Below are 14,462 nucleotides of genomic sequence, written 5' to 3'. Positions count from 1 at the left end.
CTTGCAGCCTGCCTAAGAGCAAGATGTAACATGAATCATGTCTTTGACATGGCTAAATCAGCATGCAAATCTCTGTGTGATTACTATAAAGCCAGATATCAAGGATTCCCAGAGCCAAAAAAAAAAACAAAAAACATTTCCGACATGTTGGGTCATGGTGAGACCACACGTTAAATAGGTGTACTTGCCATAGATCTACCCTTTCTTAAAATAATATCAAAGGGCTTTTTAGCACCGTTTTATCAGTGTGGAGATTTTAAATTGTATGCATAGCAATTAAAGTTCAAATTGTCAGCTTCTGTCTGAGGTTAGTGCTCCTGGAGGTTTCTTGGTCCTTTGGGTTTGTCAAGGTAGAGAATACATGCAAACTGCTGGATTATACAGTTTTTACCATTTGGCCTGTTTCGAATGGGTTTTGAGTTAATGGATCAAACTGGACCTTTTCATTGGGTCAGATGTGATGTTGACTGATTAAACTTGACCTGATTTATAGATGTCTAAAAAAGTCAGTCTGGATTAATCTGTAAATTGTTGGGATACCCAGGCTGACGTGTGTGAACAGTTTTACATGAAATGAGACGTCGGCATGCACATAGCTCCACTTCCCCTTTTTTTCCTATGGGAATTGAATGCAACACGTTTCAAGAGCGCTTCGGCACGATCTCCGCCGCGCTTCTTCCCAGCGCGCTGTAGGTGTGCAGCGTCCGAGAAGATCGTTTTCTTCTGCAGAAGAAGGTCCTTCCATGTGGTTAGGAGGCGTGTTGGTCCGGAATGCTTGCATCCTGTCAGATAATGTCATCCAGGCGCGATTTACTGCCCCCCTTCCTCCTCCCGACGCTGACCATCTCCTGGAGATACGCAGTCCGCCTGGTTTAGATGCTGCTGCTGCTGCTTCTTGATTGATTGGTGCGGTGCGGAGGCAGCAGCTTCTTCCTCGCTTGTCTGTCGGGCTCCGTATGGGAGGCTTTTTGTGCAGCGTTTGCCCTAACCAGCGCTGGCAGCTGTGAGGAGTGGACGCTTCTGGAGAGCCAGGGCTGGCAAATCAAGGAGGTCTCCGGTGGAGCCGGTCCTCTCAGCGCTATGGAGCAACAACATGAAAGAACGGGGGGCTTGTCCTACCATGGCAGCAGTCCGGACCTGGGTAAGATGCTCTCCTCTCCAGGATTTGGATGGCATCCTTTTGCTGAGGAGGATGAGCATAACGCGCATTTCTGACACAGAAATCCTTGAAGCCAACGTCTGATATTAGTTGTGAGCTTTTATACCAGAGAAACCTTAAGTTGAACATGTTCATGTTTTTACAAGAACTGACTCCTCTCTTGTCTCGACTTTTAACAACATGCGACTAAAACCTCTGCTGCAAAGCTGCCCAACTGGTCCTGAGTGAGTGTCTTCACAGGCCAGTCATGGTTTGCACTCACCCTGTTGTTTTTCTGGTGGTTCTGGACTCAGGTGGGTTCAGCAACGTTTTGACACAGAGGGGAAACTGGGGTTGATAGAGCTCTCACTATCCAAGTTTCTTCAGTTATTCTTCACATGGTTGGAGCAGATGGATGGTGATGAACGAAGGGCTTCTTAATCACGATGGACTTATTTAACTCCTAAAGGCCTTACTCAGAAATGTCTTGAGTTCAGCTGATTGGTCTAACTCCTAGTTTCCCGTGTGCAAGTAACTCTATTACCTGGCACCATGCAACAGTAGAAACTGTTGAGTTTAGACTCTACCAAAAGCAACCTTTTCAGTTCTGAAGTGAGTCTATTACAGGGAAGTTTTTACAGCCCTCCCCTCTCTTTATTTAGCCTGGTTCCTGCACCCCTATGCTGCTAATAAATAGGATTTAAGCTTTATGTTCTCCCTTTGTTGCCCATGTAGATGATACTGGGGCTCATGGCAAACAAGGGAAGTCCACATTTAGCTACAGCCTGGTGCACATGCACTGTTCCCAGTTCAAATGGCCCTCACTGCCCCCTCTGTCAGCACTTGTTCTCACATCCCCTTAAGAGTTTGTGGCTTCACGCTACAATCCATTTGGGCTCTTTCTGTGCTCGGGACTCTCAGCTGGATGATGATCTCCCAGCAGTGACATTTTTAGCAGGTAGGCCAAATTCTTTCTGTTTTTGCAGTGCTTCTTCTCAGGGAAACAAGCAATTAACAGATTTTTTTTTTTTAAGAAAGCAGAATGTACCTTTGCTTTTGTTCCTGCATTGATCAAGGCCTGTAGTGTCAAAATAACTAATATCACAGTTGGAGCCAATTTGTTGTCCGGTGGACTAATCTTATTTAGGCATGTTTCACACTGTTTCCCTCCCATTCTTCCTCTTGTAAATGAATTCAAGATGCATGCTTGTTGCTGCATCTTTATGCAATCGTCCAAGATGTGTTGCAAATGATATTAGATGATAAACAGCATGGCGTTTTGGAATGATATTGAAGTGACATGGACTCCATAAAATGATTTCTGGTACCTTCTGTGTGAAAGTCAATCAAAATATCATGATGCCTAAACTGTCTGACACTATCTCTTTCTTTTTCCTCTTTTTAAACGGTCAAAAATCATCCAAACTGGGGTTTCTTGGTCCTCACAAAGGAGCGAGCAGCTTTCATGCAAAAAGCTGGCAGCAGGAAGAAGTCCTGAAACATGTGGCGTGGGTAGATGTGTCACCGCATACCTTGCTTTGATAAATCGGGATGTGCAGGAAATACGCATAGGTGCATGTGCATCTGGGGCCGCCATGCCCTGTCTTCGCCCCTAAATACATATGCAAATCAGTAAAAATACCCAGAAGGCCCCCGCCAAGTGACAAAATAACCACGGTAATGGCGCTGTCAGTCACAGAGACGCTTCAAGGGATATTTTGTAGGGAATTGTAGTAAACCAACAGCTTCCCAAGTGACATCAGCAAGTCTTAAAAGAGTGGCTGAAAATAAAAAAATGTCTGCTCGTACCTGAAGTGTTCTACAATGTCTAAGTTATCGAATTCAGACGCCGCTGTCTGGCTGCTGCATTGAGCTCAATTATAGCTTAATGATAATCATTGCAATTAACCAAATCATTGTATTATAGTGACTATGCCTCCAATACTTCGATGAGGAGTACTTTAAATTTTAAAAGGAGTCAAGATGTTGCATAAAAAAACGACCTGGATGTCAGCCATGGAGCACTAAGCCTGCTCTTATTTTTGTTCCAGGCGCAACTAATATAATGATAATTAGGATTATTATTGTACAGCAGAATCCTGAGTTGAGCAGGATCATAGCAACATGAGTGCAGCTCTGATCACATTTGGTAACCGGCTGCTCCTCGCTGAAATTAGAACTTTTCTGTATCTGGACAGCATGGATGAAACCCCTAGTGCAGGCTTGGGATGGCTGTCAGTCAGCTCCCTCTGAAAATGCTCTGGTTGCAGACCACAACAAAGTTGGACCATGAACTGGCAACATTCATAATATCTACTGGCTCTGTAATGCTGGGGCCAGTTAAAAAAAAAAAAAATTCCCTGGGTGATCTAAACGAGCTAATAAGCCTTTTATCATCATATGTCAGCAGGATCTCTGAAAGCGGGCTCCCTCTTCATTCTTCTATCAGTGATGTCCTCCAGCAGCGGCACCGCTGCCATCGTTGCCCAATGACACACCTTTTACACTGCTGTTTATGGACCTCAGGGATCATTTCACCTGACTGGTTAGGAGTTAATCTGCCGTTCTGATCCTGTTTTCTTTTTGGATGGTTTATATGCATCTCATGCGCCTCGGCACACTGACTGATGCACATCTATGTCTAACTGCGACAAAAACAGGAATATTTACAGTTTCCATCTGATGTCTTTTCCATAATTTTTGAGGTTTTACGTTATTGTGTGAGGCTATATGAGATTCTATTTCTTTGTACGGACTTAAACCATGAAAGCTCAAACTCATGAAGAAAAACTATGAGTTTGATTCCCGTGGGGCTAAATACAACAGAATAAGTTCTATGTCGGTGGAACCTGGTGAGTTTCAGGACTTTGTGGTTCGTCATTGACGACTGAAGAAGTTTGCTTCGCTGCCACACATTTCCTGAGCAGGTCAAAAGTGTGTGTGGATTACCGCACACTTTCACGCATGGCAGCTTTCCGTACCTGCAGAGTTGTGTGTACAACAACATAACACTGCAGGGTTTTGTTCGTACATGGGGCCCCTGGTCTGATGCTCCATACCAACCTGCATCTAATGCACCCCATAAATGATAATCAGACCAATCATATTAAATAGAAATGCAACAGCATGTCTTCTGTATCAGCTCCTTAAAATAAGATTCTGTAAAATGCACAGTTAGCCAAATAATATATCACCTGGAGAAAAAAACAGAAGAGATCTGTGGCCGTTTAGGTACACGGGTCCAAACTTGCTATGTGAGACATGAAACTTGGATCTTGTCTCAGGTGTCTGACACTACATCACAATCTTAGTCATGGTTGCTGCACAGAACATGTTCTTGTCTGAAGAAGTGACACAGGACAGATTAAGGGAAGGGAACATAACTAAAATTACTTTAACCCTAACGATGTGAACATAGCTGTCAAATCCAAGTTAAATAGTATGTTAACTTGGATTTGTTAAAGAAATATTTTCCCCCATTTGTTTCTATTTCTGATTTGATCATTTAGATGGTATTTAATTACCCTTTCATATTTGAAACAACTAGTATGTAATGAGTTAAAGTGCTCAGTGTAAATTTACTTAACACTGTTTCAGGCGAAAGTTTCTCATTTGTGGAGCGACATTTCAGGTACAGATGCAACTAAAATGATTCAACCCCACTACAAATTAGTTAAAGTAATATTACAACATGCAGCTGTTCACAACACAGCATCTCAATGCAACTAATATTGAAGATGGTTTCTCCAAATTAAACAACAATGGCACTTTTAATATCTACTGGAGTCTGAAAATATGAAATCTTTTCATGACAGGCATATTTAATACTTATCAGAGACCTTTTAGGTCTTTTTTTGTTTTCTTCTCTTTTTTTCAGTTTTGGACCAGTAGTGTTGCAGGTTCTGGAATTTGGACATACCGGTAGAGCCTACAGCATTTAGTTTTTCTGACTCTAGGAAATCGGCCTCGGTGACAGCTGCTGATGGCCTCCTTCAGGTGGCTGAGAGACTGCTATGTTCCCACTTGGATATCTGGGAACGTTCAGGACCGTTTTAGGCTGTTCCATCTGAAGCACACCTCAAGCAGCTAATGTGGTTCTTGTTTGGTTGCATCGTATAGGCATAAAACTAAAGCATGTTTGCAAATATGTGCTCCTCTGAAGAACCCATTTTAGGGGATCGTTTTTTTTTTTATAGAATTTGGATAAAATTCTTGTAATTACAGGTTTACTATTTTGTGTGTTCTTGTGTGTAAGTTGCTTATTTAAACACTCAAAACAATTTTGAATTTGTTCAATACACCTCATTGGCAGTGGGGTAGGAATAATTTAATATGAAGCTGTTTCTGTGTAAGTAAACCGACTAATATTATTTACTTTTAGTCATAGTTACAGTCCATGTTTTAATGCAGTCTCTAACCACAACCAGCAACCAGGACATTAAAAAAAGTAGATCAGTTGCAGAATCAGCAAATTATCAGCACTGAAGGATGAATTCACAAAACAAACCATCCATCCATCCATTTTCCGAACCGCTTTATCCCTCATGGGGTCGCAGGGGTTGCTGGAGCCTATCTCCAGCATTCACTGGGCGAGAGGCAGGGTACACCCTGGACAGGTCGCCAGTCTGTCGCAGGCACAAAACAAACCTTTGTCTAAAAATCCAGGATTTATTGTGATATCAGTGGTCGCACAATGCATCATGGGGGCTTGCTGATTGACGGTTTGGAGTCTTTCTGATTTGAAAGATTTCTTGGGAGCTGCACTGCCTTCCTCTCTTTCTCCATCATCCATGCATAATGGATAAATTGATTGGCTGTTGTATTGAGTGTGACCTACAGTGAACTGGAGATCCTTTAAGACTCTTCTTCACGCTTTGCCTAATGGGGCAGCTGGCAGGACTTCAATACGAAGGGCCCAGGAAGATGGGTGGGGGGTGGGGTGGGGGGGCATGCTTTAGTAGGGAGTTGCTGCTCGCTTCCATGAATTATACCTGGCACTGGGATGTTCTGCTAAATTGATTCAGTAATGTTTTGAGTATAATGTAATGTCTCTCACATTAGCTTTTTGATGCAGATAAATACTTTGGCTTTTTCACTCTTATTACTCGTTCAATCTTTAAATGTTTGTTGTTTTAAGGCAGACATGGTCCAAGAGGTCCATCCATCCATTTTCTAACACGCTTATCCCTATTGGGGTCACAAGGGGTGCCGGTGCCTATCCAGCTGTCATTGGGCGAGAGGCAGGGTACTCGAGGCAACCAAATCTCTTTTTTGCTCTAAAGGACTTTTCGAACAGTTGCCTAGCTTTAACAGAAGATTATTTCTATTTGTATAGAAGGATTTCCTCGTCAGAAAACCAGAGAACATAATCCACACACAAATCATTTACCAATCCTAAAAATATTTAAGATTAGTAGTCTTCTTGCAAAGATCCATCCAGTTAGGGTTTTACGCAGTTCTGTAACCTCGAAAGCTAAATATCTTCTTTAACCAGAAGACTTACAAATGTTTAAGGCACAAAATAATAAGCTTCATCGAGTAATATAAGAATAACGGTGTATATGACTTACAACTAAAAGAACACTGTCAAATAGTTCAGAACTTTGTTAGTGAGCATGTTTAAAAGTGAGCAACCTTTTAAGATTATGCATTTTCTACTGTTAACCAATGAAATGTATGCCAGTGATCACAAATTCAATATTTGTTTTCCATTTCCTCATTGTGCTGGCGTAGGACCGTCAGTTTAGCGTTCTGCCAGCCAGTGCTCTGCACAAGCATGAATATTATAGAAGGTGAACAACATTGCAGTAAATCGCCTCTATCCCAATATCCATCCTCACTAAGTGCAGTTTACCCATTAAACCCTAATGTTTGTTGCATCAAAACTGAACCACTTCCCCCCTTCTGGAGAGCTGTGACCTTTGGTATTATCTCTTTCTGAACAACCAACACATTTTCACCATCTGCCCCACTCACTGAGCGATTCTGCTTGATCCTGCTTGCCTAATAACGTTTTTTGTTTTTTCATTAGAAGACCATGTTCCCAATGCTAACATTTCTTCTCCCAGGAAAAGGGCAACAAGTCAACAGTGATTGGCTTTGGTGATGATATGCCTGTAGGACCACGTGTTGTTGATTTTTAAGTCTATCTTTACGTTCTCCTCATTTTCTTTTGCTCACTAAAATATGGTGATTGTATCGTAACCCATCACCAGGGGTGGATAAAGTATCCAAAAAATTTTACTTAAGTAAGAGTGGAGCTACTTTAATATATTTTTACTTGAGTGACGTTAAAAAGAAGTAGTCACCCGAGAAGTTACTGAATAACTGTTTGAGCGTAGGAGCTGATTTAGTATGAGAAAACAATCAGACAGACACAAATAAAAAGTTATGTTTAAATGCTAGACGTCTAAACAATGACATGATATTAGTAAATGACATGTCTCAATGACATGAGTTAGTAAAAACTAACATCTTTACAAAACACATTCAGGAAGAGTAAAATATTTTTTCCTGGGACACCATGCTGATCAACTGTCCAGGAGTTCTTCTTGTACTGCAGATTTTATAAATCCATGTCCATGTATGATTTTGATTTGTGGAGAACGTTTTCAGTCTTCAGTTACTGAAGACTGAAAAAGATGCAGAAAACAAATTGTCTAATTGCTTACCCATAGGCAAATGGCTAGGTCTTTTTCAGATTTCGTATTCTTTCTAAATTCATCTGTTTTGTTTTTCTGCTAGGTTCTCCACCAATCTCCTCTTGTGAGCGTGGAGAAAGCTCGCACCAGGAGGAAGACCCAATAATGAGACGGAATGAGATTTACCTACCAGTCCCTGGCGAGGACAAAAACCTGGATGGGGACTTCAGGGAGAAGGACGGGAACAATGAGTCCATGGTAAAATACTTCAGGAATTTTCTAGGCTCTGGGTTTAACATTGGGGGCTGTCGGCCTCCTCCTGAAGACCAGGAGATGCTAATCTCTGAGAGGGCTGCCTCTTTAAAGATACCAGTGACTTCAGTCAACCAAACACACTGGTGTCCCTTATCCCATCCTTCGTTCAGAGAGCAAGTAGAGAGTGAAATAAATGGCCTATTTGTTTACATCACTGAAGGAAAATTAGAGCAATCAAGCACAGACCTGGAAAAATAATGTAAAAAAGAAACTCTTAATCTAGAAAAACAGACTGTCTATAATGAGGATGCAGTGGGCAGAATGACCACCCCACAGCAGCCATCTCAAACGCATCATCATGAATTTCTAATATTCTATTCCTTTTTGGCCTTTTATCTTCCCTTTAGTAACCAAACAGTTTGAGTTTTTTACTCCACTGATGTGATTGAAAAGTCCATGTTTTCACATAATCGCAGGCCAGGATGAGGCCATGAGGAGGTACTTATTATTATTATTATTATTATTATTATTATTATTATTATTATTCCATAATAATAATAATGGAATAATGACTGGACCTACTGCATCTCCTAGCATGTATGAATGTGTATAATATGTCCTATATAGATGTGGCTTCTCCAGCCATCACAGTTAGGGCTGTCTTGTGTGTAGAACCGTAAGTGTAACATTCCACCAGGCCTGGTAAAATTATTCATCTGTCTGGGCCAATAGCTTTAGCAGGGTGTAAAAAAGCTGGAATGGAAAAACAAGAGTTATGTTGATTCATGTGGAACTGTTTGAACACACATCACTGTGCAAACATATCAGCCAGACTGTACCTGATCTGTTTATCTAATAATTGTAATTGGTTGTAAACATTTCTTCTCTTCACGGTGAGCTGTCTGTTCCATAGATCTTGTTTAGCCCGTTTTCCTCCTTATAGTTCCAGCATGACACATGAATATGAGCTCAGTGTTTAAGGCAGCATTTGAATGTTGTTGGTGTAGTTCACTGGTAATTGGCTCACTGGTGGAAACCTTCAATTATGTAGCTGGGAGTGCTACGTTCACTGGCTCCAGACTCAGTGAAGTTTTGTTTTCAGCAGTAAACCTGCTTGACTAAAATGAAAGCAGCTTTTGTTTCTGATTGTTGGGTGTAGCATTTTAAACAATATAGGCTCTTTTAATAACTTTTTTCACATTGGGGTGCTTTTTTATTCTGAAAGAGGAGACTTACTGTACTGATGTGATGTTAATCTGCATTGATAACCTAGGTATATTTATGAGGGATGCAGACTGACCCAGATAAAGAGGGATCTTCAGTTGACCCATAGCATTATGAGGAAATATCATAATTGTGGACATTTTTGGAAAAATCTTAAAGAGAGCATATCGTGTAAAATCCACAGTCACGTGGTGGTGTTGTGGTAAATATTCACAAAAGTTTACTAAGAAATGGAGCAAAAACAGTGTAAAACACAAAAATAAAATGTAATAAACCAACAGGGTGTTGTACATAATCAGAAAACCTTTGTATGCAACCACAGTGGCATATCAAATGATAGTCATGGTACGTGACTGGGCCCCTTTAGAGGAGACATAACAGGCTTTTCAGTTCTTTGTTTTCACATTGGAATCATACATTTGTCGTCTATGTAAAGTGAAACTATTGCAGCAACTTCAGGAAACCAAAAGAAAGTTGCTGAGAAGCTGAGGTCGGGCCGTTCCTTGTCTATTCCTTGTTCCTTGTTTTGCTCATTGACAAAAAGGAATCCGCTGAGATCCAATAATGCTGATGTGTAAACTTTATTGACAAAAATAAACGAATAACGTATCCAAAATATCTTGACAAAGGTTAATCACAGCGATCTGTATAGAGGTCAACAAAAAATACAGCAGCCCGCTCACCCACTCTTACCGTGACACTCCAACAGGTGAGTAATATGCCCAATTAGCAAACTCCGCCCACATCCTGTTTACCCATACCTCCACAAACAAACAACCTAACAAAAAACTCTAAACCCAGACACACGGACATCAAATAATCTTTCATGTATGGCTCCTACAGGAACTGTAATGCTTTGGTCTGAATTCCTTGTTGATTTACCCCCGATGTTCCCTCTTTTTACCCTTATTCTGAGGTTTGGTGCTGTCACTTTAAATCTAAAAGAGGCACTTTACATCCAGCCCCCCTCCAGTAGCAGAGTATTCCACTCACCCCGTTTGTAGTATACTGGGGTCAGGGATGGGCAGTATTTCTAATACAAATATTTGAAATACGTATTTCAAATACAAAATACTATTTTGTAATTTGTATTTTATTGAGAGGATGAAAATGCCTTTGTATTTTGTATCAAAATACTTCAGTGTTGTGTATTTTTGTATTTTGAAAATACTGTAAAATACTTTCTGTGAGACACAGTCTGTGATGACATCTAACTATCTATAAAGCATGAAATAGTGTCTGTGGCACCTTTGCAGTCAAGTCCCTGTGATACCACTCTCGGCCACTTTTTTGGCAATTTTGGCACTGAGCTATCATGGCAAAAATCGACAGTGAAATTCTGTAGGTGTGCATAGTTCACATTACACTTCCTATTTGATGCTTTGTGCAAAATGAGTCCGGATAACTGATCATAGCTGTCAAAGACTTGGCTTATGCAACCAGACATTGCAACACACATATATCCAAAACACAGCAGAACTTGTGTCAAGCGTTATCCTTTAATTTAACCTTTAAAAAATACAATGTAATTATGGCCGCAATCCTTTATCCATCTTGTACATTTTTTCTACACTCCTTTTAGGATTTTGAAGAATAATTAACTGTAGTCTACCCTCTGAAATGTACTTTCTCCTCTAACATTTACGAAATTTTACCAATGTTCTCTTTACTTCTAACCGCAATGCGTTCGTAATGTAAAATCTGATGATGTTCTCAGAAGTAAAGGCCCTACAACCTCTGCAAGTAAGGGGCGTTTCACTTTAGGACAAATGCCAATTGCTTATTGGTCAGCTACTGATGAGTCTCAAGGATTGATCGGCTGGCGGCGTCATGTCAATTTATTACACTGTCCCCCAACATACTACAAAAATGGCTGAACAGTGCAGGTTGGGATGCTCTGCGGGTTGGGATGCATTTTATATACGTAGACCACAACTGGATGATTTCAATGTAAAAAGGAAGGCCTTAAAAAGCATCATATGTCCCCTTTTTATTGTCACAGTTGCTGGACTTGAAACACCATTATTTGCATTTAGGACAATATTATACTGTGTTTCCAAATTCATTTTTATTTAGATTCTGCTTTTCTGATGTTTGCGTTTAACGATATAACCAATGTCCATTCCAGCTGAAGTGCTTAATCATTTTAATATGTCTATCCCTTTTTCAGTTCAATAGCAGATTTTTATATTTATTATGAACACTCTATATTTAAGCACAGCAGACAATTAAAATTTGTTTCAGTCATTTAGCAAATGAAAACCCTCAGTAGCTCAAATATATTTCCCGCAAGATTTTTCTGATATTTTGTTTTAAAACATCTTGGCTTTGTAGTAGACACTCCCCAGCCACTTTATTAGGTACATCTCGCTAGTGCAGTTGTGACAAACATTTTGCATTTAGCGGTGCCTTGCTTTTGAGGCTTAAATTCAACTGGATGTCAGAAATATTGCTCTCCTCCAATATCTTCTGTACTGACATGACGTTATCATGGTGCAGATTTGTTGGCTGCGCAACAATGATGATGAATTTTGTTTTTAACCGCATCCTAAAGGTGCTCCATGAGACTGGGCAATGTAGATATTGGACTCTTTTGGAGTGACATAAACTAATTATGTTCAGCAAAACCATTTTGAGATCATTTGAGCTTAGGTTTGGGCTGCCTTTCAAACAACACTTAGTTGTTAATGAATGGCCCCACACCATTATACCACCACCCCAGCCTGAACTTTTGCTAAAAGGCAGGATAGATCCATACTTTCTATATCAAATTCCAACGTTCCCATCTGACCATTTCAACTGAAGTTAAATTATTGTAAACTATGCCATAGAACTGTGGTACCCTAACTCTTAGTGTTTTGACCAAAACAAATTGTAAATGTACCCAAAAGTACAATAGTAAAAATATCTCTAACACCCAGTTGGTCGAGGCAGATCACCGTTCATACTGAGCCTGGTTCTGGTTCTGTTGGAGGTTTTCCTCCCTGTTAAAGGGGAGTTTTCCTCTCCACTGTCGCTACATGCATGCTCAGTATGAGGGATTGCTAAAAAGCCATTAAAAATGCAGACGACTGTCCACTGTGGCTCTACGCTCTTTCAGGAGGAGTGAATGCTGCTTGTCAAGACTTGATTCAATTCAATTTAATTTTATTTATATAGCGCCAAATCATGAAACATGTCATCTCAAGGCACTTTACAAAGTCAGAATCAATCATTATACAGATTGGTCAAAAATGTCCTATATAAGGAAACCAGTTGATTGCATCAAAGTCCCGACAAGCAGCATTCACTCCTGGGGAACCGTAGAGCCACAGGAAGAGTCATCTGCATTGTACATGGCTTTGCTGCAATCCCTCATACTGAGCAAGCATGAAGCGACAGTGGGAAGAAAAACCACCCATTAACGGGAAGGAAAAACCTCCGGCAGAACCGGGCTCAGTATGAACGGTCATCTGCCTCGACCGACTGGGGTTACAGAAGACAGAACAGAGACACAACAAGAGAAACAAAAAAGCACAGAAGCACACATTGATCCAGGAATCTGTTCTACATTAGATGGTAGTAGCGGGTGAGCCGTCTTCTCTGGATGATGTCACAGTTAACAGAACGCCAGACCAGGTGTACCTACTATGAAGAGAAAAGAGAGAGAACAGAAAGTTAAAGCAGAAATGACAACACATAATGCATAATTGAAGAACAGTAGAACTCAATAGAGTGAGAAAATTAGATCCTGATATCCTCCAGTAGCCTAAGCCTGTAGCAGTAAAACTATAAAGGTAGCTGAGAGTAACATGAGCCACTAGTTATAATTTTTGTCAAAAAGAAAAGTTTTAAGCCTAGTCTTAAAAGTAGACAGGGTGTCTGCCTCACGGACCAAAACTGGGAGTTGGTTCCACAGGAGAGGAGCCTGATAGCTAAAGGATCTGCCTCCCATTCTACTTTTAGAGACTCTAGGAACCACCAGCAGACCTGCAGTCTGAGAGCAAAGTGCTCTGTTAGGAACATACGGGGTAATCAGAGCTCTGATATATGATGGAGTTTGATTATTAAGGGCTTTATACGTTAGAAGAAGAATTTTAAATTCTATTCTTGATTTAACAGGAAGCCAATGAAGGGAAGCTAAAATTGGAGAAATATGATCCCTCTTGTTGATTTTCATCAGAACTCTTGCTGCAGCATTTTGGATCAGCTGAAGGCTTTGAACTGCATTTTGTGGACTTCCTGATAGTAAAGAATTACAATAGTCCAGCCTTGAAGTAACAAATGCATGGACCAGTTTTTCAGCATCACTCCTGGACAGAATGTTTCTAATTTTGGCGATATTCCGGAGGTGAAAAAAGGAAACTCTGGAAACCTGTTTAATATGGGATTTAAATGACATGTCTTGGTCAAAAATAACACCAAGATTTTTTACTTTATTACCAGAGGCCAGGTTAATGCCACCCAGATTGATGCAATTTGCTGGATTTCATTAGAGAGAAAACTTTTGACCAATCTGTCTGGGTGATTTGATTGAATTTGACTTGTAAAGTGCCTTGATATGACGTGTATTGTGAATTGGCACTATGCAAATAAAATGTTCCATTATCAAATTTGCTGTTGCTATTGTGTACAGGAAGAACGGCAGTTAACTCACTACAAACACTGAACTAAAAATAAGTAAAATCTTCTTAAAATTAGTGTATTTGTCCTCTTTCTGAGCAGGTAACTAAGATTATCTGCCAATGGAATGAGTATTTTAACCCCTAAAATAAGTTACTTACGTATACTGCACTTGAAATAACATGATTTAGATGAGTTGTTCCTATTTTAAGTGCAAAAATCTTATTCCATTGGCAGATCATCTTATTTACCTGTTCAAATCAAGGACAAATACACAAATTAATAGAAAATTTTACTTATTTAAGTTCCATTGTTGCACTGCTGGGAAAGGACCACGTTTTTTTTTTTTTGACACAAAACGTGGTCATTAATGGCTCGCTGTGTCACCTAAATGTGGTCAGAGTAGTCAGATGGCAAATGTTCTTGCAGTAGTGACACACACTCTCAGGTCTTGTTCACGGTCAGCAGTAACATGCTTCTTTGTTAACCAATCATGAGTGGCCATGATTGGTTAGAATCCAAAGCACGACAGCTGCAGCTTACAAATTCTTTCAGAGAGGCTGTGAAATCCAGCAGGGAGTAGGAAAGTGCTGAGCTGATCA

At 40.3% G+C, this 14,462-nt stretch overlaps 1 protein-coding gene across 1 annotated transcript in view; it reads left to right on the top strand.

Annotated features, from left to right (window-relative positions):
* Positions 1-626: 626 nt before the first annotated feature.
* Positions 627-14,462, top strand: part of ano1a (anoctamin 1, calcium activated chloride channel a) — a gene marked incomplete in the record, with an annotated part of 57,173 nt that continues 43,337 nt past the window's right edge. Inside the window, 2 exon segments of the mRNA XM_036140545.1 lie at positions 627-1,141; positions 7,883-8,037. Coding sequence (XP_035996438.1) covers positions 1,081-1,141; positions 7,883-8,037 — 216 coding nt within the window.

Source organism: Fundulus heteroclitus, chromosome 8 (assembly GCF_011125445.2).
Source record: "Fundulus heteroclitus isolate FHET01 chromosome 8, MU-UCD_Fhet_4.1, whole genome shotgun sequence".
NCBI classification, from domain to species: Eukaryota; Metazoa; Chordata; class Actinopteri; order Cyprinodontiformes; family Fundulidae; genus Fundulus; species Fundulus heteroclitus.
The sequence above is the reverse complement of the archived record's forward strand: the minus strand, read 5'-3'. Positions and strand labels throughout refer to the sequence as shown.